The sequence below is a fragment of the Dromaius novaehollandiae genome, chromosome 39, assembly GCF_036370855.1.
Source record: "Dromaius novaehollandiae isolate bDroNov1 chromosome 39, bDroNov1.hap1, whole genome shotgun sequence".
In the NCBI taxonomy this organism is placed as follows: domain Eukaryota; kingdom Metazoa; phylum Chordata; class Aves; order Casuariiformes; family Dromaiidae; genus Dromaius; species Dromaius novaehollandiae.
The window spans coordinates 327621-354276 of record NC_088138.1 but is presented as its reverse complement, the minus strand read 5'-3'; the positions used below and the strand labels follow the sequence as shown (position 1 = coordinate 354276).

The 26656-nt window shown below is 70.9% G+C and overlaps 1 protein-coding gene across 2 annotated transcripts in view; it reads right to left on the bottom strand.

Annotated features, from left to right (window-relative positions):
• Positions 1-26656, bottom strand: part of PRKCG (protein kinase C gamma) — a 32238-nt gene that overhangs the window by 4121 nt on the left and 1461 nt on the right. Inside the window, exons 3-22 of one of the 2 annotated variants that reach the window (XM_064503641.1) lie at positions 25649-25680; positions 23626-23708; positions 23133-23244; positions 22133-22264; positions 20799-20955; positions 19671-19805; positions 19381-19468; positions 18463-18492; positions 16987-17148; positions 15950-16123; positions 15319-15410; positions 14581-14643; positions 13707-13845; positions 12955-13035; positions 12271-12378; positions 11021-11161; positions 5664-6193; positions 4405-4604; positions 1607-1693; positions 422-562 (exon numbers count right to left, since the gene is read on the bottom strand). In XM_064503641.1, coding sequence (XP_064359711.1) covers positions 422-562; positions 1607-1693; positions 4405-4604; positions 5664-6193; positions 11021-11161; positions 12271-12378; positions 12955-13035; positions 13707-13845; positions 14581-14643; positions 15319-15410; positions 15950-16123; positions 16987-17148; positions 18463-18492; positions 19381-19468; positions 19671-19805; positions 20799-20955; positions 22133-22264; positions 23133-23244; positions 23626-23708; positions 25649-25680 — 2687 coding nt within the window. Of the gene's footprint in view, positions 1-421; positions 563-1606; positions 1694-4404; positions 4605-5663; positions 6194-7245; positions 8482-11020; positions 11162-12270; positions 12379-12954; positions 13036-13706; positions 13846-14580; positions 14644-15318; positions 15411-15949; positions 16124-16986; positions 17149-18462; positions 18493-19380; positions 19469-19670; positions 19806-20798; positions 20956-22132; positions 22265-23132; positions 23245-23625; positions 23709-25648; positions 25681-26656 lie in introns of those variants that run through there. The other variant, XM_064503639.1, reaches the window with a different exon arrangement.

Here is a 26656-nt window from a genome sequence, read left to right as displayed (position 1 = left end):
CTGGTCGGGGGGGTCCTGGGGGGTCCCGGGGGGTTCCTGGGGGGCTGGGGGTGGGTTGGGGTCCCGACGGGGCAGTTATGGGTCCCGGGGGGGGCAGATGGGGGTCCCGGGGGGGGCAGTTATGGGTCAGGGGGGCCCGGGGGGGTCTGGGGGGGCAGTTACAGGTCCCAGGGGGGCAGATGGGGGTCCTGGGGAGGTGGTTATGGGTCCCTGGGGGGGCAGTTATGGGTCTGGGGGGGCGGTTATGGGTCCGGGGGGGGCCCGGGGGGTCGCTCACCCGAGAGGATGAAGAAGATGCCGGCGACGAAGGCCAGCAGCGTGCGCTGGGGGCGGATGGGGGGCCCGGGGGGGGGGGTTTGGGGGGTCCCAGGGGGGCGGTTATGGGTCCGGGGGGGTCCCAGGGGCCCGGGGGGTCGCTCACCCGAGAGGATGAAGAAGATGCCGGCGACGAAGGCCAGCAGCGTGCGCTGGGGGCGGATGTGCCCCACGTTGCTGATGACGAAGGCCGTGAAGACGAGGAAGAGGCTCACCATGGGGAAGGGCGTCGCCGTCCGCACCGTCTCTGGGGGGGGGGCACGGGGGGGGGGGTCAGCCCCGCATGACCCATGGACCCCCCCGTGGACCCCCCCCCAATCCATAACCCCCCCATGGACCCCCCCCAATCCATAACCACCCCCATGGACCCTCCCCCCATGGACCCCCCCATGGACCCCCCAACCATAGACCCCCCCCATGGACCCCCCATCCATAACCCCCCCCATGGACCACCCCCATAGACCCCCCATGGACCCCCCCCATAGACCCCCCCCTCATGGACTCCCCCCATCCATAGACCCCCCCCATGGACACGCCCCTCATGGACCCCCCCCATGGACACCTCCCTATAGACCCCCCCATGGAGCCCCCCCCATGGAGCCCCCCCCATGCCCCCCCCAGAGACCCCCTTCCAGACCCCCCCATATCCCCCCCCCCATGGCCCTTCCATAGACGCCCCCCACATGGCCCCCCCAGAGACCCCCCCAGAACCCCTATGGACCCCCACGGCCCCTATAGCCCCCCCCGAGCCCCTGGAGACCCCCCCACAGATGCTATAGACCCCCCCCGTAGACCTTATAGACCACCCAGAGACCCTATGGACCCCCCATGGCCTCCCCCCAGCCCTCCCAGCCCCTATAGACCCCCCCGAGACCCTATAGACTCCCACCAACCCCCATAGCCCACCCAGCCCCTATAGGTCCCTCCCAGAGACCCTATGGGCTCCCCCAGCCCCTATAGACACCCCAGAGCCCCTAGAGACTCCCTCCCAGAGACCCTATAGCCTCCCCACGGCCCCCATGCCCCCCCAGCCCCTATAGCCCACCCAGACCCTATAGACCCCCCCAGAGACCCTATAGACTCCCCCCAGGCCCTATAGCCCTCCCCGGCCCCTATAGCCTCCCCCCCGGCCCCTATAGCCCTCCCCAGCCCCTATAGCCCCCCCCAGCCCCTATAGCCTCCCCCTGGCCCCATAGCCTCCCCAGCCCCTATAGCCCCCCCGGCCCCTATGGCCCCCCCAGCCCCTATAGCCCCCCCCGCCCCTATGGCCCCCGGGGGGGTTGGCACGCACTGAGGATGTTCTCCGTGTTCTCCGTCACCAGGTTGATCTCGGGCTCCAGGAAGTACTCGGAGGCCACGCAGCGGCCCTTCTCCCGCCCTGCGCCCCAACACCGCGACACCGCGTCACCCGGCACACAACACCGCGACACCCGGCACCCAGCACCCCGACACCCAGCACCCAGCACCCCAACACCCGGCCCTTCTCCCGCCCTGCGCCCCAACACCGCGACACTGCGTCACCCAGCACACAACACCCAACACCCGGCACCCCAACACCCAGCACCCAGCACCCCAGCACCCAGCACCCCAACACCCGGCCCTTCTCCTGCCCTGCGCCCCAACACCGCGACACCGCGTCACCCGGCACACAACACCCAACACCCGGCACCCCAACACCCGGCACCCAGCACCCAGCACCCCAACAACCCGGCCCTTCTCCCGCCCTGTGCCCCAACACCGCGACACTGCGTCACCCGGCACACAACACCCAACACCCGGCACCCCAACACCCGGCACCCCAACAACCTGGCCCTTCTCTCGCCCTGCGCCCCAACGCCGTGACACCGCGTCACCCGGCACACAACACCCAGCACCCAACACCCCAGCAACCTGGCCCTTCTCCCACTCTGCGCCCCAACACCGGGACACCACGTCACCCGGCACACAACACCCGGCACCCCAACACCCAACACCCAACACCCGGCACCCGACAGACCAAAAACCTGGCCCTTCTCCCACCCTGCGCCCCAACACCGTGACACCGGGACACTGGGACACCATGTCACCCACACACCAACACCCCAACACCTGGCACCCAATACCCCAACAACCTGGCCCTTCTCCCACCCTGCGCCCGCAACAGGCACCCGCAACACTGTGACACCATGTCACCCGACACCCAACACCCCGACACCCAGCACCCCACACCCGGCACCACAACAACCTGGCCCTTCTCCCACCCTGCGCCCCAACAGGCACCCGCAACACCAGGACACTGTGTCACCTGGCACACGACACCCCGACACCCGTCACCCAAAACCCAACACCCCAACACCCAACACCTGGCAGCCAGCACCCTGTACCCGGCCCTTCTCCTGCCCTGCGCCTGCAACACCGCAACACTGCGTCACCCGGCACCGCATCACCCGACACCTGACACCCCGACACCCGGTACCCGGCCCTTCTCCTGCCCTGCACCTGCAACGCTGCGACACCGCGTCACCCAGCACCGCATCACCCGGCACCCCAACACACTGACACCCAACACCCGGCACCCCGACACCCAGCACCCGGCCCTTCTCCCGCCCTGCACCCGCGTCACCTGCACCCTGACACCCAGCAACCCCAGCACCATGTCACCCGTGTCACCCACACCCCAACACCCGCACCACACCCAGCGCCCAGCAACCGTGTCACCCGGCACCCGTGTCACCCAGCCCCTGGGTCACCCGTGTGTCCCATCACCCGTTCACCCCGTCACCGTGCACCCCGGGTCACCCAGCAGCCCATGTCACCCAGCACCCATGTCACCCAGCACTGGTACACTGTCACCCGGGGCACCGATGTCACCCGTCACCCACACACCCGTCACCCGCGTGCCCAGGCCACCCGCGTGCCCGGTGTCACCCATGTCACCCCTGCTCCCCGTCACCCGGGTCACCCATCCCCGGTGTCCCCCCGCGGCACCGTCAGGCAATGCATGATGTGTGCAGGAGCGTGTGCGTGGCGTGTGCGTGGCATGTTCATGGCATGTGCATTGCATGTGCGTGGCATGTGCGTGGCATACGGGGAGCATGCAGAGAGCACGCAGGAAGCCTGTGGAAAGCATGCAGGAGTGTGTGCATGGCATGTACATGGTGTGTGCATGGCGTGTGCGTTGCATGTGCATTGCATGTGCGTGGCATGTGCGTGGCATAGAGGGAGCATGCAGAGAGCACGCAAAAAGCATGGAGGAAGCATGTGGGAGGTGTAGGGGAGCATGTGCATGGCATGTGCATGGCGTGTGGGTGCTGTGTGCATGGTGTGTGCATGACATGTGCATTGCATGTGCGTAGCATGTGCGTGGCATGTGCATGGCACAGAGGGAGCATGCAGAGAGCACGCAAAGAGCACGCAGAAAGCGTGTAGGAGCTGCATGGGAGCCGCATGGGAGCGTGTGCATGGCGTGTGCGTGGCGTGTGCGTGGCGTGTGCATGACATGTGCATTGCATGTACATTGCATGTGCGTGGCATGTGCGTGGCACAGAGGGAGCATGCAGAGAGCACGCAAAAAGCACGCAGAAAGCGTGTAGGAGCTGCATGGGAGCCGCATGGGAGCATGTGCATGGCGTGCGCGTGGCGTGTGCGTGGCGTGTGCGTGGCGTGTGCGTGGCATGTGCATGGCACAGAGGGAGCATGCAGAGAGCACGCAAAAAGCACGCAGAAAGTGCGTAGGAGCTGCATGGGAGCCGCATGGGAGCATGTGCATGGCATGTGCGTGGCATGTGCATGGCACAGAGGGAGCATGCAGAGAGCACGCAAAAAGCACGCAGAAAGCATGTAGGGGCTGCATGGGAGCTGCATGGGAGCGTGCGCGTGGCGTGTGCCTGGCGTGTGCGTGGCGTGTGCGTGGCATGTGCATGGCACAGAGGGAGCATGCAGAGAGCACGCAAAGAGCACGCAGAAAGCGTGTAGGAGCTGCATGGGAGCCGCATGGGAGCATGTGCGTGGCGTGTGCGTGGCGTGTGCGTGGCGTGTGCGTGGCGTGCGCGTGGCGTGTGCGTGGCGTGTGCGTGGCGTGCGCGCGCACGCGGGGCGGGGCGCGGCTACCGGCGAAGAAGCAGACGCGCCAGAGGCCGGCGTGGAGCCCCATGCGCAGCTGGGTGCTCTGGTTGTGGGGCAGCACGACGCCCTCCTCCACGTAGAGCCAGTGGTCGGTGCTGACGGCGACGCCCACCAGCAGCAGCCCGCAGGCCCCGAACACGCTGCTCAGCAGCGTCAGCGCCCGGCTGCTGCACCCGCTCATCCTCCTGCACGCACACGCGTGTCGGCACGCGGGCACCGCCATCGGGGAGCGGGCACCGCGCGCACGGAGCGTGCAACGCGCACACGGAGCACGCACCGCGCACGTGCACCAGGCCCCGTGCACACACGCCGGGCCCCTGTGCACGCGTGCACGCGGCTGTGCACTCAGGAACGCGCGTGTGCTGCTGTGCGCGTGCCCAGGAACGCGCGTGTCCGGCCCTCCGCACGCCCTGCACACGCGTGTGCCCTCAGCTCTGTGGTTGCGCTGGCCCCGCGCACACGCATGACCCCGCGCACACGCGTGACCCCGTGCACGTTTCCCCCTGCACATGTGTGTTCCACCTGCACACATGTGACCCCGCACACACGTGTGACCCCGTGCACGTGTTTTCCCCCTGCACATGCGTGTTCCCCCTGCACACACGTGACCCCGCGCACACGCGTGACCCCGTGCACGTGTTTTCCCCCTGCACATGCGTGTTCCCCCTGCTCACATGTGACCCCGCGCACACGCGTGACCCCGTGCACGTGTTTTCCCCCTGCACATGCGTGTTCCCCCTGCACACATGTGACCCCGCGCACACGCGTGACCCCGCGCACACGTGTGACCCTGTGCATGTTTCCCCCTGCACATGCGTGTTCCCCTGCACACACGTGACCCCGTGCACACGCGTGACCCCGTGCACATGCGTGACCCCCGCGCAGACACGTGACTCCGTGCACACACGTGTCCCCTGCACACGTGTTCCCCCTGTGCACACGCGTGACTCCCTGCACACGCGTGACCCCGTGCACACGCGTGACCCCCCTGCACATGCGTGTTCCCCCTGCACACATGTGACCCCGCACACACGTGTGACCCTGTGCATGTTTCCCCCTGCACATGCGTGTTCCCCTGCACACGCGTGACCCCGTGCACATGCGTGACCTCCGCGCAGACACGTGACTCCGTGCACACACGTGTCCCCTGCACACGTGTTCCCCCTGCGCACACGCGTGACTCCCTGCACACGCGTGACCCCGTGCACACGCGTGACCCCCCCGCACAGGCGTGTCCCGCTCACCCGTCACGCGTGTCCCCGCTGCGGTGTCCCCCGGGCGCCCGGGGCCCTGCTCGCCATGGGGCAGCGGGACGGGGATGGAGGGATGGAGACAGGGACGGACGGAGGGATGGAGGAAGGACGGATGGACGCGGGGAGGGAGGAAGGACGGAGGGAAACGGGGACGCGGGGACGGAGGGAGGGAGGGAAACAGGGACGGACGGAGGGATGGAGACGGGGACGGACGGAGGGAAACAGGGACAGATGGAGGGATGGGGACGGGGACGGACGGAGGGATGGAGACGGGGACGGAGGGAGGGAAACAGGGACGGACGGAGGAAGGACGGAGCGATGGAGGCCGGGACGGACGGAGGGATGGAGGGATGGAGACGGCCCCAGCGGAGGGATACGGCCCGGATGGAGGCGGCCGGGACGGAGGGATGGAGACAGCGGCCGCGGCGGAGGGATGCGGCCGGGATGGAGGGATGGAGGCAGCCGGGACGGAGGGCTGGAGACGGCCGGGATGGAGGGATGGAGGCAGCCGGGACGGAGGGCTGGAGACGGCCCCGGCGGCGGCGGATGGCGGGATGGCGGCAGCGGCCCCGGCGGAGGGATGGAGGCGGCCGGCGGCGGGCGGGAGGGAGGGAGGAGGGAGGCGGATGGAGGGATGAGGAGCGGAGGAGTGCGGCCCCCTCCCCGGCCACCGTGATGTCACGGGCCGGCCGCGCTTAAAGGGACCCGGCCCTCCGCCGCCTGCCTGCCACCATCCCTCCATCCCGCATCCCTCCATCCCGCCTCCCCGCCGCCATCCCTCCATCCCGCCTCCATCCCTCCGTCCCTCATCCCTCCATCCCGCCTCCATCCCTCCATCCCGCATCCCTCCATCCCGCCTCCATCCCTCCGTCCCTCATCCCTCCATCCCGCCTCCATCCCTCCATCCCGCCTCCATCCCTCCATCTCTGCATCCCTCCATCCTCTGCCTCGTCCCTCCATCCTGCCTTCCTCCATCCCTCCTTCCCCATCCCCTCAGCCCCCGCCTCGTCCCTCCATCCCGCCTCCATCCCTCCATCTCTGCATCCCACCATCCTCTGCCTCATCCCTCCATCCCTCATCCCTCCAGCCCGCCATCCTCTGCCTCGTCCCTCCATCCCGCCTTCCTCCATCCCTCCTTCCCCATCCCCTCAGCCCCCGCCTCGTCCCTCCATCCCTCCTCCATCCCTCCATCCCGCCTTCCGCCATCCCTCCATCCTCTGCCTCATCCCTCCATCCCTCCCTTCTCCTCCTCCATCCCTTCATCCCCTGCCCGATCCCTCCATCCCTCCATCCCTCCTTCCTCCATCCCTCCTTCCTCCATCCCTTCATCCCCTGCCCGGTTCCTCCATCCCTCTCCCCCCTCCATCCCTCCTTCCTCCATCCCTCCATCCTCCCTCCCCGTCCTTGGAGGGGCCCAGGCGTCCGGGACCCCCCCTCCCCCCCCCCAAGGGGCCCAGGCGTCCGGGACCCCCCCTCCCCCCCCCAAGGGGCCCAGGCGTCCGGACCCCCCCTCCCCCCCCCCAAGGGGCCCAGGCGTCCGGGCGACGCACAGACAGTCGGACTCGGCCGGGGGGGGGGCACACGCTTTTTTACTGAAAAGCAGCAGATTTGGGCACTTTTGGGCGGCTCCGAGGCGATTTGGGACTTTGGGGGGGGGGTCGCGGCTCTACAGGGGACCCGGGGGGGGGAGCAGTGGGGGGGGCAGGACGCCTGGGCCCCTCCCCGGGGGGGGGTTGGGGTCCCCCCTCCACATCCGCGAGGGGGCCCAGGCGTCCGGGCCCCCCCGGCCCCCCCAGCTCATCCGGGGAGTCACAGCTTGGGGGGGGCAAAACTGGGGGGGGGGGCAAAACCGGGGGGGGGATTTAGGGGGGTCCCAAGATTTGGGGAAACTGGGGGGGGGGGGCAAAACTGGGGGGGCCCTAAGATGAGAGGGGCCGAAAGGGGGGGCGAAAAGGGGCCCCCAAAACCGGGGGGGCCCCAAAGCTTAGAGGGGGGTCAGCGAAGCCGGAGGGTCCCCCGAAACGGGGGGGGTCCCCCAAAAGTGTGGGGGGTCCCTGAAAATGGGGAAGATGCCCCAAAACGGGGGGGCGCAGAAAGTCGGGGGGCCCCAAATGGGGGGTTTGTGGGGGGGGCAGAGCTGGGGGGTCCCAGTTCGGGGGGAAGTTTGGGGGGGCTCCCCGGTTTGGGGGTGCATTGGGGGTGCAGAGTGGGGGGTGTCCCCGTTTGGGGGTGTATTGGGGGGGTCCCCGGGGGGGGCTGCGTTTTGGGGGTCCCGGTTTGGGGGTGCAGACTGGGGGGGTCCCAGTTTTTGGGGTGCATCGGGGGGTGCAGACTGGGGGGGCCCCGTTTGGGGGTGCAGAGTGGGGGGGGTCCCCGGTTTGGGGGTGCATTGGGGGGGTTGCATCGGGGGGGCCCCGTTTTGGGGGGCTGCAGAGTGGGGGGGTCCCTGTTTGGGGGTGCACTGGGGGGGTCCCATTTTGGGGGTGCATTGGGTGGGCACAGAATGGGGGGGTCCCATTTTGGGGGGTGCAGAGTGGGGGGGTCCCATTTTGGGGGGTGCGGAGTGGGGGGGGTCCCTGTTTCGTGGGGGTCCCGTTGTGGGGGTGCACGGGGGGGGGCGCGGTCAGACGAGGGAGGGGGCGGGGGGGCCGCGGGGGCGGGCGGCGGGGGGGGCGAAGTCGGGGTTGACGTAGCTGAACCCCGCGAAGTCGCCCTGGTCCAGTCCCGCCAGCACCAGCTGGTCGGGGGGGGTCAGCGCGGGGGGGGCGCGCGTGAAGAACCCGTCGAAGTTCTCCCCCCCCCGCCCGCACTGCGCCCCCCCAACAGCCGCCCCGCAACACCGCCGCACCGCCGCAACACCCCGCGACGCGACACCCCCCACAGAGACACCCCCGAACAGCCACGGCCCCCCCAACAGCCGCCCCGCAACACCGCGACACCGCCGCAACACCCCACACCACGACACCCCCCACAGAGACACCCCCGAACAGCCACACCGCCACATCCCCAAACAGCCGCGCAGCAACAGGGCAACACCGCGACACCCCCGAACAGCAACAGCCCCAACAGCGTCACCACGACACCCCCAACAGCAACATCATGACACCGCCAAACAGCCGCACCGCAACAACACCCCACACGGTGATGCCACACACCACGACACCCCCAAACAGCCACACCGTGACACAGCAACACCCCCACAGACACCCACCACGACACCCCACACCGCAACACCGTGACACGGTCACACCCCACACCACGACACCCCACACCATGACAGACACCCCCACAGATAGCCCCAAAAAGCAACACCGTGACACGGTGACACCCAGACACCCCACAGACACCCCCCCATCGCAATACAGCAACACCCCAACACCCAGACACCCCCGCAGACACCACAACAGGCACCCCAACAGACACCGCGACACCCCAACACCGTGACACAGGGACATCCATACATGAGAACACCGCAACACCCCCCAAACAGGGGCACCACGACATAGGGACACCCCAACACCCGGACACAGCAACACGCCAGACATGGCGACACCCGGACACGGGGACACCCCGACACCAGGGACACCGCAACACCCCAACACGGGACACCGTGACACACCAATACCAGGACACAGCGACACAAGGACACCCCCAAAAAGGGGGCACCCCAAAAGAGACACCCCAAAACGGGGACACCCAAACAGGGACACCCCAAAAACAGACACCCAAAAAAGTACCCCCAAACCAACCCCCCCCCAAAAGGACCCCAAACGGACACCCCAAAAACGAGGACCCCCCCCAAGGCAGACACCCAGACAGGGACCCCCAGAACAGCCCCCCCCAAAAGGGACCCCCCCAAAAACAAGGATCCCCCCAAGAGACCCCAAAACAGGGACCCCCCAAAACAGGGACCCCCAACCCCCCCCAAACCAGACCCCCCCCCAACCGGGGCCGGCGGGACGCACGGACGCAGCGGCCCCCCCACATCCAGCCGGGCCGGGGGGTCCCCCAGGTCCGGGGGGGGCAGGGACGGACGGACGGACAGACACAGAGAGAGAGAAGACGGGGGTTAGCGCTGCCCCACAGCGGGGGGGGGGGCGGTTTTGGGGTCAGACGGGGGGGTTTTGGGGCACGTGCCGGTCGGGGGGTGAAGGGGGCCGATTCGGGGGGTCTGGGGGGCCATTTTGGGGCAGTTTGGGGTATTTGGGGCACTCACCGCCCAGGGGGCGAAGGGGGGGGCAGATTTGGGGGCTTCTGGGGGCCATTTTGGGGCCGTTCGGGGGGGTTTGGGGGCCGTTGGGGGGGGGTGCAGGGTTCCAGGGCTGGTTTTGGGGGCTGTTTGGGGGGGATGGGGGTTTCCAGGGGCCGTTTTGGGGCTGTTTGGGGCATTTGGGGCACTCACCAGGCGGGGGGTGAAGGGGGGGTGGTTTGGGGGGTTCCAGGGGCCATTTTGGGGGGCTCCGAGGGCCATTTTGGGGTGTTCGGGGGCGTTTTGGAGGGCCGTCCGGGGGGGTCGGGGGGTTTGGGGGGCCGTTTTGGGGCTGTTGGGGGGGGTTTGGAGGGGTTCAGGAGAATTTGGGGGGCCATTCGGGGGGCTTGGGGGTTTCCGGGGCCGTTTTGGGGCCGTTTGGGGCGTTTTGGGCACTCACCGGGCGGGGGGTGAAGGGGGGGTGGTTTGGGGGGTTCCAGGGGCCGTTTTGGGGGGTTCCAAGGGCCATTTTGGGGGGGGTTGGGGGTGTTTTGGGGAGCCATCCGGGGGGGTTGGGGGGTTCGGGGGGCCGTTTCGGGGCCGTTCGGGGCGTTTTGGGCACTCACCGGGCGGGGGGTGAAGGGGGGCGGAATCAGGGTGTTCCGGGGGCCATTTTGGGGCTGTTCAGGGGGGTTTTGGGGGGCTTGGGAGCATTTTGGGGGGCTGTTCGGGGGGTTGGGGGGTTCGGGGGCATTTTGGGGGGCTGTTCGGGGGGGTCGGGGGGTTCGGGGGGCCATTTCGGGGCCATTCGGGGCGTTTTGGGCACTCACCGGGCGGGGGGTGAAGGGGGGCGGAATCAGGGTGTTCCGGGGGCCATTTTGGGGCTGTTCAGGGGGTTTTTGGGGGGCTTGGGAGCATTTTGGGGGGCCGTCCGGGGGGGTCGGGGGGGTTGGGGGGCCGTTTCGGGGCCGTTCGGGGCGTTTTGGGCACTCACCGGGCGGGGGGTGAAGGGGGGGTGGTTTGGGGGGTTCCAGGGGCCGTTCTGGGGGGCTCCGAGGGCCATTTTGGGGTGTTCGGGGGCGTTTGGGGGGGCCGTCCGGGGGGGTCGGGGGGTTCGGGGGGCCGTTTCGGGGCCGTTCGGGGCATTTTGGGCACTCACCGGGCGGGGGGTGAAGGGGGGCGGCACCTCGAGGCGCTCGAGGCGCTCCCAGTCGGCGCGGCGGAAGAAGGGGTGCTGCCGGACCTCCTGCTCCCCCGCCGGCCCCGCGCCCAGCCGCTTCCCGGGGTGCTTCGTCAGGAACTGGGGGGGCCGGGGGACGTCGGGGGGGGCACGGGGGACGTGGGGGGGCCCCAGGGGACGTGGGGGTCCCAGGGGACATGGGGGGGGCCGGGGGATGTGGGGGTCCCCAGGGGGTTTGGGGGGGGCCAGGAACATTGGGGGTCCCAGGGGACGTGGGGGGGCCAGGGGACGTGGGGGGCCAGGGGATGTGGGGGTCCCCATGGGGTTTGGGGGGGGGCCAGGAACATTGGGGGTCCAAGGGGACACGGAGGGGGCACAGGGGATGTGGGGGGGCCCAGGGGGTTTGGGGGGGCCAGGAACATTGGGGGTCCCAGGGGACATGGGGGCTCCAGGGGACGTGGGTGTCCCAGGGGACGTGGGGGGCCAGGGGATGTGGGGGGGCCCATGGGGTTTGGGGGGGGCCAGGAACATTGGGGGTCTCAGGGGACATTGGGGGGCACAGGGACGTCGGGGGGGCACGGGGACATTGGGGGTCCCAGGGGACGTGGGGGTCCCCATGGGGTTTGGGGGGGGCCAGGAACATTGGGGGTCCCAGGAACATTGGGGGTCCCAGGGGACATAGGGGGGCACGGGGACGTCGGGGGGGGGCATGGGGGACGTGGGCGGGCCCCGGGGGCATTGGGGGGCCCCAGGGCATATGGGGGTCCCAAGGGGACGTGGGGGGGGGGCCAGGGGACATGGGGGGGTCCCAAGGGGTAGGGGGTCCCCACGGGGTTTGGGGGGGCCTAGGGACATGAGGGGTCCCCAAGGGACATTACAGGGACCAGGGGATGTTGGGGGGGGGGCAAAGGGGACATGGGGGGGCCCCAAGGGGTTGGGGGGCCCCAAAGGACATTGGGGGGGGGCCCTAGGGGTTGGGGGGCCCAGGGACATTGGGGGATCCCAAGGGGTCTGGGGGCTCCCAAGGGACTTTAGGGGGGGCCCAGGGGGCTGGAGGGGGGGGGTCTCTATTTTGGGGGGGTCCCAAGGGGTTTGGGGAGCCCTCAGGACCCCAGGCAGACTTGGGGGGACCCCAGGGGTTTGGGGGCGGACCCCAGGGGTTTGGGGGGTCCCGGGGGGGTTGGGGGGCTCCCGGGGGACCCCCCCGGGGTTGGGGGGGCCCCGCTCACCCCCTTGCAGACGGCCACGGCCTCGCGGGACAGGGCCTTGGGGTAGGTCACCGTCTGCTCCATGATGGACTGGAAGAGCTCGTCCTCGTCCTCCCCGTCGAAGGGCGGCTGGGGGGGCACGGGGGGGGACAGGGGGGTGGGACGGGGCCCCCCGAAACCCCCTGCCCCCCCCAAACCGCCCCGCGACCCCCCGAACGGCCCCAAACTGCCCCAAATCCCCCCAAACGGCGCCAAACTGCCGCTGAATCGCCCCAAACCGCTCCAAAATCCCCCCGAGCAGCCCCAAACTGCCACCAAATGGCCCCAAACTGCCACCAAATGGCCCCAAACTGCCCCAAAATCCCCCCAAATGGCCCCAACCCCCCCCAGGAGCCCCCAAATTCCCCAAATCCCCCCAGGATCCCCCCAAACCGCCCCAAAACCTCCCCCAGGACCCCCAAATTCTCCAAATCCCCCCAGAACCCCCAAACCACCCCAAAAGCTCCCCCAGGACCCCCCAAACCAGCCCCCCAGGACCCCCAAATCCCCCCAGGACCCCCCAGCCCCCCAAAACCTCCCCCAGGACCCTCAAATCCCCCCAAGATCCCCCCAAACCACCCCCAGGACCCCCCAAACCACCCCAAAACCTCCCCCAGGACCCCCCAAATCCCCCCAGGACCCCCCCGGGCCCCCCCGGCCCCCCACCTGCCCGGCCAGCATCTCGTAGAGCAGGACCCCGAAGGACCACCAGTCCACCGACTTCCCGTACGGCTGGTAGGCGATGATCTGCGCGCCCGGACGCCTGGGTCCCCCGGACGCCTGGGCCCCCCGCCCGCGCGCCTGGGCCCCCCGGACGCCTGGGCCCCCCCACCCCGCTTCCCCACCCCACTTCCCCACCCAGACACCTGGGATCTCCCGCCCGGACGCCTGGGTCCCCCCGAATGCCAGGGACACCCAGATGCCCAGGCCCCTCCCCAATGCCTGGCCCCCCCCCAAGGATCGCCTGGGCCCCTCCCAACCGTCTGGGTCCCTCCCGGACGCCTGGGCCCCTGGGAGCACCTGGGTCCCTCCCGGATGCCTGGGCCCCCCACCCGGACGCCTGGACCCCCCGGGGACGCCAGGGCCCCCCAGCCGGATGCCTGGGCCCCCCCGGGGATGCCTGGGTCCCTCCCGGACACCTGGGCCCCCCACCCGGACGCCTGGGCCCCCCAGCCGGACGCCTGGGTCCCTCCCGGACACCTGGGCCCCCCACCCGGACGCCTGGGCCCCCCTGGGGACACCTGGGCCCCCCTGCCTGGACGCCTGGGCCCCCCCGGGGACACCTGGGTCCCTCCCGGACACCTGGGCCCCCCTGGGGACGCCGGGGCCCCCCGCCCGGATGCCTGGGTCCCTCCCGGACACCTGGGCCCCCCCGGCCAGACGCCTGGGCCCCCCCCGGGGACGCCGGGGCCCCGCACCTCGGGGGCGATGTAGTCGGGGGTGCCGCAGAAGGTGCGGGTGGTGGCCCCGGGGAACATGTCCTCCTTGCACATGCCGAAGTCCGTGATCTTCACGTGGCCCTCGGCGTCCAGCATCACGTTGTCCAGCTTCAGGTCCCTGCGGGGGGGGGGGGGCGTCACCCGCGGCGTCACCCGCACCCGGGGGTGTCACCCGCACCCGTGGGGGCGTCACCCGCACCGGGAGGAGGTGTCAACCACGTCCCAGGGGTGTCACCCGCAGCCAGGGGTTGTCACCCGTGCCCGGGGGGGTGTCAACCATGTGCCAGGGGTGTCACCCGCAGCCAGGAAGTGTCACCCGCACCCGGGGGGGTGTCACCTGCACCCGGGGGGAGGTGTCAACCATGTCCCAGGGGTGTCACCCACACCCGGGGGGGGTCAACCACGTCCCGGGGGTGTCACCGCCATCCGGGGGTGTCACCCACACCAGGAGAAGGTGTCAACCATGTGCCAGGGGTGTCACCCACACCCGGGGGGGTGTCACCCACGTGCCAGGGGTGTCACCTGCACCCAGGGCATCACCCACATCCGGGGGGGCGTAACCCACACCGAGATGAGATGTCAACCACGGGTGTCACAACCAGGGGTGTCACCCGCACCAGGACGGGGCGTCACCCGCACCCAGGGGTGTCACCCACACTAGGAGAAGATGTCAACCACGTGCCAGGGGTGTCACCCGCACTGGGACGGGGTGTCAGCCATGTCCCAGCCTGTCACCCGCCCCAGGAGGAGGCGTCACCCGCAGCCCGGGAAGGTGTCACCCGCGCGCGGTGGCAGCGTCACCCACATCCCAGGGCTGTCACCCGCACCGGGACGGGGCGTCACCCGCGCTCACCGGTAGATGATGCCCTTGTTGTGCAGGAAGAACAGCCCGATGGCGATTTCAGCCGCGTAGAACCTGGGGGGCAGCAATGGGGGGGGGTTGGGGGGAGACGAGGCCTGGGGGGGCCCCAAACGTGGGGGGGGGCCCAGCTCTGGGGCAGGGGGGTCCTGGGGGTGCAAGGGGGGCAATGGGGGGTCCCTGGGTGCAATGGGGGGGTCCAGGGGGGGGTCCGAGTGCAATGGGGGGGCCCTGGATGCAATGGGGGGGTTCCTGGGTGCAATGGGGGGGTTCGGGAGGGTTGGGTGCAATGGGGGGGGTCCCTGGGTGCAGTGGGGGGATTCGGGGGGGCTGGGTGTAATGGGGGGGTCCCTGGGTGCAGTGGGGGGTCTGGATGCAATAGGGGGGTCTGGGGGTGCAACGGGGGGGTTTGGGGGGGGTCTAGATGCAAGGGGGGGTCCCGGGGGGTCGCTGGGTGCAATGGCGGGTCCTGAGGGGTCCCCAAGGGGTCGGGGGGGTCCCTGGGTGCAATGGGGGGGGTCCTGGGGTGCAATGGGATATTGGGGGGTCCTGGGGGGGTCTAGATGCAAGGGGGGGGCCTGGGGGGGGGCTGGTGCCATGGGGGGGTCCTGGGTGCAATGGGCTGTTGGGGGGCTCTTGGGGGGGGTCCTGGGTGCCCCGGGGGGGTGCTGGGGGGCTCCTGGGGGGGGTTCCCCGGGGGGGTCCCGGGGGGCCCAGGCGTCCGGCACTCACATGGCGTGGGGCTCCTTGAACTTGCCGACCTGCTGGATGTGGTACATGAGGTCGCCGCCGTTGACGTACTCCATGACGAAGTACAGCCGGTCCTGGGGGTGACACCGGGGGGGGGACACCGGGGGGGTCACTGGGGCCCCCAGTGCTCCCAGTGCTCCCAGCCCCAGGGCTCCCAGTGCTCCCAGTCCCTCCCAGTGCCCCCAGTACCATGGTCTGGAAGGTGGAGTGCAGCTGGGTGAGGAAGGGCGGCCGCCCCAGTGCTCCCAGTCCCTCCCAGTGCCTCCCAGTCCCCCCCCAGTGCCCCCCAGTCCCTCCCAGTGCCCCTTCCCAGTGCTCCCAGTGCTCCCAGTACCGTGGTCTGGAAGGTGGAGTGCAGCTGGGTGAGGAAAGGTGGCCGCCCCAGCACTCCCAGTCCCTCCCAGTGCCTCCCAGTGCCTCCCAGTCCCTCCCAGTCTCCCCCAGTGCCCCTCCCCGGTCCCTCCCAGTGCTCCCAGTGCCCCCAGTACCATGGTCTGGAAGGTGGAGTGCAGCTGGGTGAGGAAGGGCGGCTGCGGGCCCAGTGCCCCCAGTCCCTCCCAGTGCCCCCAGTCCCTCCCAGTCCCCCCCAGTGCCTCCCAGTGCCTCCCAGTACCGTGGTCTGGAAGGTGGAGTGCAGCTGGGTGAGGAAGGGCGGCCGCGGGCCCAGCGCCAGCACCCGCTTCTCCACCATGGTGCAGGCGACGTCGTCGTCCTGGACGATCACGTCCTTCTTGAGGATCTTGATGGCGAAGAGCTCGTCCGTCCCGCGCCGCTCCGCCAGCATCACCTGCGGGCCCAGGCGTCCGGCGCGGCCGTGAGGGGCCCAGGCGTCCGGCTGAGCCAACACGCGGGGCCCAGGCGTCCGGCGCGGCCGTGAGGGGCCCAGGCGTCCGGCTGAGCCAACGCATGGGCCCAGGCGTCCGGCAGTGCCGTGAGGGGCCCAGGCGTCCGGCGCGGCCGTGAGGGGCCCAGGCGTCCGGCTGAGCCAACACGTGGGGCCCAGGCGTCCGGCGCGGCCGTGAGGGGCCCAGGCGTCCGGCAGTGCCGTGAGGGGCCCAGGCGTCCCCCAGTGCCAACATGCGGGGCCCAGGCGTCCGGCACTACCGTGAGGGGCCCAGGCGTCCGGCTGAGCCAACACGCAGGGCCCAGGTGTCCGGCAGTGCCGTGAGGGGCCCAGGCATCCCCAGTGCCAACGCACGGGGCCCAGGCGTCCGGCAGTGCCGTGAGGGGCCCAGGCGTCCGGCGCGGCCGTGAGGGGCCCAGGCGTCCGGCTGAGCCAGTGTGCGCGGGGCCCAGGCGTCCGGCAGTGCCGTGAGGGGCCCAGGCGTCCCCCAGTACCACCACGCGCGAGGCCCAGGTGTCCGGCACTGCCGTGAGGGGCCCAGGCGTCCGGCTGAGCCAATGTGTGGGGCCCAGGTGCCCAGGGGCCCAGGCGTCCGGCACTGCCGCCATGCGGGGCCCAGGCATCCAGGACTGGGGGAGCCCAGGCGTCTGGGGGGCCCAGGGGTCCCGGGGGGCTCCAGCATCCCTGGGGGCCCCGGTGTCCGGGGTGGGGGGGAGCCCAGGTGTCCAGGAGCCCCAGCGTCCGGGGGGGCCGGGCCCAGGCGTCCGGGGGGCCCCGGCGTCCGGGGGGGTGGGGGGGGGTCTCACCTTGCCGAAGCTGCCCTTGCCGAGCACCATGAGGAAGGTGAAGTCGGAGATGTGGGAGCGGCCGGGGCCGAAGAAGGAGCCGCAGCCGCGTTTGGGGTCGGCGGCGCCGGGGGGGGGCGACGGCGACGGCAACGGCGAGGGCAGGGGGCCCCGGCGCACCCGCTGCCACGGGGGGGGGCAGAGGTCACCACGGGGTCACGGGGGGGTCAGGGGTCACAGGGGGTCAGGAGGGCAGGGGGCCCCGGCGCACCCGCTGCCACGGGGGGGGCAGGGGTCACCACGGGGTCACGGGGGGGTCAGGGGTCACAGGGGGTCAGGAGGGCAGGGGGCCCCGGCGCACCCGCTGCCACGGGGGGGGGGGCAGAGGTCACCACGGGGTCACGGGGGGGTCAGGGGTCACCACGGGTCACGGGGGGGTCACAGGGGGGTCAGGGGGCCCCGGCGCACCCGCTGCCACGGGGGGGGGGCAGGGGTCACCACAGGGTCACGGGGGGCAGGGGTCACCAGGGGGTCATGGGGGGGTCACGGGGGGGTCAGGGGTCCCCAGCGCACCCGCTGCCATGGGGGGGCAGAGGTCACGGGGGGGTCAGGGTCACGGGGGGGTCAGGGGGGTCATGGGGCCCCAGCGCACCCACTGCCGTGGGGGGGTCAGGGGTCACCACGGAGTCATGGGGGGGGTCAGGGGTCACAGGGGGGTCACGGGGTCACCATGGGGTTGGGGGGTCAGGGGGCCCCAGCGCACCCGCTACCGTGGGGGGGGTCAGGGGTCACCACGGGGTCATGGGGGGTCAGGGGTCACAGGGCCACCATGGGGTCACGGGGGTCACGGGGGGGTCAGGGGGCCCCAGTGCACCTGCTGCCGTGAGGGGGGTCAGGGGTCACCACAGGGTCACAGGGGGTCAGGGGTCACCGGGGGGTCACGGGGGGTCAGGGGGCCCCAGTCCACCCACTGCTGTGGGGGGGGCAGAGATCAGGTGTCATGGGGAGGTCACGGGGTCACATGGGGGTCATGGGGGTCAGGGGTCACAGGGGATCAGGGGGCCCCGGTGCACCCACTGCCATGGGGGGGTCAGGGGTCACGGGAGGGTCAGGGGTCACAGGGGGGCGTGGGGTCACCATGGGGTCAGGGGGCTCAGGGGTCATGGAGGGGTCATGGGGGGGTCAGGGGGCCCCGGCGCACCCACTGCCAGCACCAGGGTCAGGGGTCACCGTGGGGTCACAGGGGGGTCAGGGGTCACGGGGGGGTCATAGGGTCACCGTGGGGTCATGGGGGGGTCATGGGGGCGCGAGGCCCCGGGGCACCCGCTGCCGGCGGGGGGGGGTCACCGCAGGGTCAGGGGTCACCAGGGGGCCCAACCCTCCCCTCCCCCCAGGCAGGGGACCCAGGCGTCCGGGGGCAGTTTTGGGGGGGCGTATCTGCCCCTCGGGGGGGTTATTTGCCCCTGGGGGGGTATTTGCCCCGGGGGGCCGTTTTACCTCGTAGAGCTCCAGGGGGTAGTTACAGGCCTGCGAGAGACGGAGCCGCCGTGAGGGGGGGGGCGGGGGGGGACGGGGGGATTTGGGGGGGTATCGGGGGTATCTGGGGGGGTATCGGGCACCGGGGGGGGATTGAGGGGGTATTTTGGGGGGCATCGAGGGATATCAGGTATTTGGGGGGGGTTGGGGGGCCCCTGGGGGCATCAAGGGGGTTCGGGGGGACCTGGGGGGCACTTGGGGGCAAAGCGGGGGGATTTGGGGGCATCTGCAGGTACCGGGGGGTGTTTTGGGGGTACATCAGGTAATCTGGGGGGGGTTGGGGTATCTGAGGGTACCAGGAGGTATTTGGGGGGTATTTCAGGGAATTTGGGGGTACCTGGGGGTACCGGGGGGTATTTTGGGGGTACATCAGCAAATCTGGGGGTATTTGGGGGGGTATTTTGGAGTATCTCAAGATATTTGGGGGTATCGGGGTATTTCGGGGGGTATCGGGCTAATTTGGGAACATGGGGGTATTTAGGGTGTATTTGGAGGTGTATCGGGGTATCGGGGGGTATTTGGGGGGTATTTCTCCAGGGGGGTATTGGGGGGTATTTGGGGTGGATATTTATCTGGGGGGGTATTTGGGGGGTATTTGGGGGGTATTTGGGGTGGATATTTATCGGGGGGGTATTTGGGGGGGTATCGGGGGTATTTTGGAGAGTATTGGGGGTATTTTGGGTGTATTTGGAAGTGTATCGGGGTATCAGGGAGCATTGGGGGTATTTGGGGGTATGTCGGTGTATTTGGGGGTGTATCGGGGTATCAGAGAGTATTTTGGGGGTATTTGGGGTGGATATTTATCCAGGGGAACTATTTGGGGGGTATTTAGGGGGGTATTTGGGGGGTATTTGGGGGGTATTTCTCGGGGGGGGGTACCTGGAACTTGGGCAGGAGGCCGCAGTCCTCGGTGTCAGCCACCGGCACGTTGTAGTACTCGCCCTCCTCCTGGTTCAGCAGCTTGTACCTGCGCCAGGCGCGCGCGGGTGTTGCACGGTGACACGCGGCGGTCGCACAGGCGTGCACACGCGTTGCACCGGCACACGCGGGCCTTGCACGGCTGCTGCACGCACACGCGTGTTGCACGGGCACACGCAGGCCGCACACGCGTGTTGCACAAGCACACACAGCCGTCGCACACGCGTCGCACACGCGTGTCGCACGCTCACCAGCCGTCGACGCGGCCCTTGAGCAGCTCCGCGACGCCGAAGCTCATGGCGCCCATGAAGTCGTTGCGCGACGTCCGGTCCCAGTCCCAGACCTCCACCGACAGCCGCCGCTCCGCGTCACCCGGCCGCAGCGCGCTGCACCGCCGCCACCACAACAGCCCTCGCACCACCGCGCACCGCCAAGCGCCCACCGCCGCACGCACGCGCACCGCCGCACGCGCACCGCCGCACGCACGCGCACCGCCGCACGCACACCGCCGCACGCACGCACACCGCCGCACGCGCACAGCCGCACGCGCACGCACCGCCGCACGCGCACAGCCGCACGCACACGCACAGCCGCACGCACGCGCACAGCCGCACGCGCACCGCCGCACGCACACCGCCGCACGCGCACAGCCGCACGCACGTGCACAGCCGCACGCGCACCGCCGCACACACGCGCACCGCCGCACGCGCCCTCCCATGACGCCCCCGCCTTGCACAGCCCCACATGACCCCCCCACATGCCCCCCCCGCATTGCACAAGCCCCCAGGCCCCCCCATGCCCCCCCCCGCATTGCACAGCCCCACACGCCCCCCCCCTGCATTGCATGAGCCCCCAGGCCCCCCCCCACCTTGCACGAGCCTCCAGGTCCCCCCTACGGCCCCCCCCCATCTTGCATGCCCCCCCCACCTTGCACGAGCCCCCAGGCCCCCCCCACCTTGCACAGCCCCACACACACCCCCCACCTTGCACAAGCCCCCAGGCCCCCCCCACGCCCCCCCCGCATTGCACGAGCCCCCAGGCCCCCCCCACGGCCCCCCCACCTTGCACAACCCCACGTGTGACCCCTTGCACGGCCCCCCCCGCCTTGCACAAGCCCCCAGGCCCCCCCCACCTTGTGCGGCCCCCCCACGGCCCCCCCCGCCTTGCACAAGCCCCCAGGCCCCCCCCACCTTGCACGAGCCCCCAGGCCCCCCCACGGCCCCCCCACAGCCCCCCCCACCTCACACCTCCCCACGTGCAACCCCCTTGCACGGCCCCGTCGCAGGAGGCGCCGCCCCCCCAGCCCCCCCGGCCCCCCCGGCCCCCCCCAACCCCCCCGCCAGCCCCCCCGGGCCCCCCCGGCCCCCCCCGGGGCTCACAAGAGGAAGGCCTCGTTCCAGACGGGGTTGAGGGTGGCCTTGACCGTGCGGGTCTTCTGCTTGCTGAGGTTCTTGGGGTCGGGGATGAGCTTCAGCTTCACGTAGGGGTCCGAGAGCCCGTTGGGGTCCATGGGGATCAGGTTGCGGGCCTCGCCCACTGCGGGCGCCGTCAGCGGGGCCCCGGCGTCCGGCGGGCCCAGGCGTCCGGGGGGGCCACAACCCGCCCACGGGGGACCCAGGCGTCCGGGGGGCCCAGGCATCCGGCAGGCCCAGGCGTCCGGGGGGGCCACAACCCGCCCACGGGGGACCCAGGCGTCCGGGGGGCCCAAAACCCACCCACGGGGGGCCCAGGCGTCCGGGCAGCCTCGCCCACTGCGGGCGCCGTCAGCGGGGCCCCGGCGTCCGGGGGGCCCAGGCGTCCGGGGGGGCCAAAACCCGCCCATGGGGGACCCAGGCGTCCGGGGGGCCCAAAACCCACCCACGGGGGACCCAGGCGTCCGGGCAGCCTCGCCCACTGCGGGCGCCGTCAGCGGGGCCCCGGCATCCGGGGGGCCCAGGCGTCCGGGGGGGCCCAGGCGTCCAGGGGGGCCCAAAACCCGCCCACGGGGGACCCAGGCGTCCGGGGGGCCCAGGCCTCCGGGGGGGCCCAGGCGTCCAGGGGGGCCACAACCCGCCCACGGGGGACCCAGGCGTCCGGGGTGGCCACAACCCGCCCACGGGGGGCCCAGGCGTCTGGGGGGCCCAGGCGTCCGGGGGCCCCAAAACCCACCCACGGGGGACCCAGGCGTCCGGGCAGCCTCGCCCACTGCGGGTGCCGTCAGCGGGGCCCCGGCGTCCGGGGGGCCCCGGCGTCCGGGTGGCCAAAACCCGCCCACGGGGGACCCAGGCGTCCGGGGAGCCCAGGCGTTCGGGGGGCCCAGGTGTCCGGGGGGCCCAAAACCCGCCCACGGGGACCCAGGCATCCGGGGGGCCCAGGTGTCCGGGCTCTCCTGCCTCTCTCTCTCCCTCCCGGCGGGCCCAGGCGTCCAGGCCCAGCTGGGCCCCGTCTCGAGGTGACGAGGGCTCGTTAGCGGCCGCTGCCCTAACGAGGGCCCTCAGTGCTGGCACCTGGGGCCGGGCCCGGACACCTGGGCCCTCACGGCTTCCCCCCCCCCCCGGGGCCCAGGCGTCCGGGGCAACCCCCATCCCAGGGGGCCCAGGCGTCCGGGGGACCCCCCATTTCATGGGGCCCAGGCGTCCGGGGGGCCCAGGCATCCGGGGCACCCCCTATCCCGGGGGCCCAGGCGTCCGGGGGCCCCCCACCCCCCGCCCCAGGGGCCCAGGCGTCCGGGTACCGGTGACGTGGAGCTGCTCCCCCGGCAGCGCCTGGATGCGGAGCTGGAGGCGGCCGCGGCGCTCGGTGTGGTCGACGCCGCAGAGACTGGGGACGCTCTGCACGCAGCGCTTGTGCACGTTCATCTCGCAGCCTGCGCGCGGGAGAGCACGCTTGCACGAGGGCCTTGCACGAGGGTGTGCACGAGGGTGTGCACGAGGGTGTGCACGAGGGCCTCGCATGGCTGTGCTCTGCACGCAGCGCTTGTGCACGTTCATCTCGCAGCCTGCGCGCGGGAGAGCACGAGGGCTTGCACGAGGGCCTTGCACGAGGGTTTGCACAAGGGCCTCGCACGGGGCCACGCATGGGGCCACGCACGGCCACGCTCTGCACGCAGCGCTTGTGCACGTTCATCTCGCAGCCTGCGCGCACGAGTGCACGAGGGCTTGCACGAGGGTTTGCACAAGGGTTTGCACGAGGGTGTGCACGAGGGCCTCGCATGGGGCCTCGCACGGGGCCTCGCACGGGGCTGCGCAAGGCCGCGCTTGTGCACACAGCACTTGTGCACGTTCATCTCGCAGCCTGCGCACGGGAGTGCACGAGGGCTTGCACGAGGGTTTGCACAAGGGTTTGCACGAGGGCCTCGCACGGGGCCTCGCACGGGGCTGCGCAAGGCCGCGCTTGTGCACACAGCACTTGTGCACGTTCATCTCGCAGCCTGCGAGTGTGAGCACGGCTTGCACGAGGGTGTGCACAGGGCCTCGCACGGCTGCGCTCTGCACGCAGCGCTTGTGCACGTTCCTCTCACAGCCTGTGGGTGTGAGCACACGCTTGCACGAGGGCCTTGCACGAGGGCTCGCACGAGGACTCGCACGAGGCTGTGCACGGGGCCGTGCGCGGCTGCAATCTGCGTGCAGCGCTTGTGCACGTTCCTCTCGCAGCCTGCGGGCGTGAGCACGTGCCTCGCACGAGGGCCTTGCACGAGGGTTTCCCCCCGCCCCCCCCGTGCGTCGCACACTCACACGAGCACTTCATGCCCTGGTGCACGAGGCCGTAGAGCAGGGAGCCGCAGTGGTCGCAGAACGTGGGGCTGCTGTAGCTGTGCAGCTTGAACTTGTGCTTGTTGCGGGGGTCCTGGGGGGGGGCGGCACCGCGTGGGCCCCCCCCGCACGAGGACACGCACGGGGCTGCGCACGGGGCTTCGCACGAGGACGCGCACGAGGATCCCCCCCCCCCACCCGGTTCCAGGCCAAGGACGCCCCGATCTGGGCCAGGCGCCGCCCCCCCCCCCCTCCGGGGGCCGGGAAAAATAGCAGGAGAAAGTGGGACACCCCCCCCTTCCCCCCCCCCCCCCAGTGGGGCCCAGGCGTCCGGGCACCCCCCCTCCTCCCCCCCTTGCATCGGGGGGCCCAGGCGTTCCCCAGCGGGGCCCAGGCGTCCGGGCACCCCCCCCCCCGCCCCGTTGGGGGGCCCAGGCGTCCCCGGGGGCCCAGGCGTCCGGGCGGGCGCACTCACGTCGGTCTGGGGCCCCTTCCCGGCGCCGGGACACTCGAAGGTGACGAACTCATGGCAGCGCTTGTGCACCACGAAGCTGCACACTGCGGGGGGGGTCACCCCCGCCGCCCCCCAAAAGCCCCCAAACCCCCCCAGAATCCCCCCCAGGAACCCCTGGATCCCTCCAAACCACCCCCAATCCTGCCCGGGACCCCCGAATCCCCCTAAAAATCCCTCTGGGGACCCCCAAATCACCCCAAATCACCCCAAAATCCCACCCAGGACCCCCAAATCACCCCAAAATCTCACCCAGGGACCCCCAAATCCCCCCAAACAACCCCAAAATACCTCCCAGGGACCCCCGTGGCCCCCCAACCACCCCCAGTCCCACCCGCGACCCCCAAACCACCCCCAAATCTCACCCAGGGACCCCCCAAATCCCCCCACGTCACCCCAAAATCCCACCCAGAGACCCCCGGATCCCTCCAAACCACCCCCAATCCCACCCAGGGACCCCCAAAGCCCCCCAAATCCCTCCCAGGAACCCCTGGATCCCTCCAAACCATCCCACATCCCACCCGGGACCCCCAAATTACCCCAAATCCCCCCAAAATCCCTCCCAGAGACCCCCAAATCCCCCCAAACCACCCCAAAATCCATCCCAGAGACCCCCAAATCACCCCAAAATCCCTCCAGGGGCCCTGAATCCCCCCAAATGTCCCCAAAATCCCTGTGGGGACCCCCAAATTCTCTCAATCCCCCCAATTCCCCCAAAATCCATCACAGGGACCCCCAAATCCCCCAAACCACCCCCAGTCCCTCCCAGGGACCCCCAAATCCCCCCAAAATCCCAGCCAGGGACCCCCAAATCACCCCTAAACCACCCCCAAATCCCTCCCAGGACCCCCAAAATCCCCCAAATCCCCCCCAGATCCCTCCCAGGGACCCCCAAATTCCCCAAATCTGTCCCAAATCATCCCCAAATCCCTGCGGGGACCCACAGATTCCCTCAATCCCCCCAAATCCCCCCCAAATCCATCCCAGGGACCCCCAAAAATCCCCCCAACCCCCCAAACCCCCCAAAATCCCCCAAAATGCCCCAAATCCCCCCAAAATCCCCAAATCACCCCAAATCACCCCCAAATCCCTTCAAAATCTCCTCAAAATCCCCCAAATCCCTCCAAATTCCATGCCAGGCACCCCCAAATTTTCTCAACCCCCCCCAAATCCCTCCCAGGGACCCCCCAGATCCCCCCAAAATCCCCCAAATCCCCCCCAAATCCCAAAATCCCCCCAAATTCCCCCAAATCCCCCCAAATCCCTCCAAAATCCCTCCCAGGGACCCCCAAAACCCCCCAAAATCTCCCCAAAATCCCCAAATCCCCCCAAATTGCCCCCAAATCCCCCCATAATCCCTCCCAGGGACCCCCAAAACCCCCTAGAAAATCCCCCAAATCCCCCCAACCCCCCCCGCCCCCCCCGGCACGTGACCGTGTCGCGCACGCGCGCGCCGCAGCCGCCCGTCGCCCGGCAACCGCCCGCCGGCGACGCCCCCCCCGCCCGTCAATCACCGCCCGGCCACGCCCACGCGCCCCCCCTCCACGACCCCCCCCCCCCCCAAAACCACAAAAAGGGGCCCAGGCGTCCGGGCAGCCCCCGGGCTCTGCTCAGCCCCGGACGCCTGGGCCCCTTCCTGGGGGGGGGGCTGGGGGGGTCAGGGGGGGGTCCCTGGGGGTCCCATGGGTGCCGGGGGGGTCTTGGGGGTCCCATGGGTGCTGGGGGGGGTCCCTGGGGGTTCCTGGGGGGGTCCTGGGGTTCTCTGGGGGGGTCCTGGGGGTCTGGGGGGGTCTGGGAGGTCTCTGGGGGGTGTCTGTGGGTCTGGGGGGGTCCCTGGGGGTCTGAGGGGTCCCTGGGGGGGTCTGGGGGGGCCTCTGGGGGTCTGGGGGCGTCCCTGGGGGCCTGGGGGGTCTCGGGGGGGTCTGGAGGGGTCCTGGGGGGGTCTGGAGGGGTCGGGGGGTCCCGGGGGGGTCCCGGGGGGGCTCACCCATGCACTGCAGGCCCTGCTTCCCGATGCCCCTGAGGGAGGGAGAGAGACGCGTCACGAGCTGCCCCGGCCTCAGCGGCGCCCGGACGCCTGGGCCCCTGGTGGGGGGGGGGGACAGCCGGACGCCTGGGCCCCTGGGGGGGTCTGTGGCAGTGGGGGGGTCCCCGGGGGGGTCTCCCAGCCACCCAGGCCCAGGGGGGAGGTGACACCCGGACGCCTGGGCCCCCGGGGGTTGGACAGCCGGACGCCTGGGCCCCTTGGGGTTGGACACCCGGACGCCTGGGCCCCTGGGGGTTGGACAGCCGGACGCCTGGGCCCAGGGGGTTGGACACCCGGACGCCTGGGCCCCGGGGGTTGGACAGCCGGACTCCTGGGCCCCGGGGGGTTGGACACCCGGACGCCTGGGCCCCTGGGGTTTGGACACCCGGAATCCTGGGCCCCCGGGGGGTTGGACACCCGGACGCCTGGGCCCTGGGGGGTTGGACACCCGGACGCCTGGGCCCCGGGGGTTGGACACCCGGACTCCTGGGCCCCGGGGGGGTTGGACACCCGGACGCCTGGGCCCGGGGGGTTGGACACCCGGACACCTGGGCCCCCGGGGGTCGGACAGCCGGACGCCTGGGCCCCCGGGGGGTTGGACACCCGGACGCCTGGGCCCCTGGGGGTTGGACACCCGGACTCCTGGGCCCCGGGGGGTTGGACACCCGGACGCCTGGGCCCAGGGGGTTGGACACCCGGATGCCTGGGCCCCGGGGGGTTGGACAGCCGGACGCCTGGGCCCAGGGGTTTGGACACCTGGACGCCTGGGCCCCTGGGGAATTGGACACCCGGACTCCTGGGCCCCTGGGAGTTGGACAGCCGGACGCCTGGGCCCAGGGGTTTGGACACCCGGACGCCTGGGCCCCCGGGGGGGTTGGACAGCTGGACGCCTGGGCCCCGGGGGTCGGACACCCGGACGCCTGGGCCCCGGGGGTTGGACACCCGGACGCCTGGGCCCGGGGGGGTCGG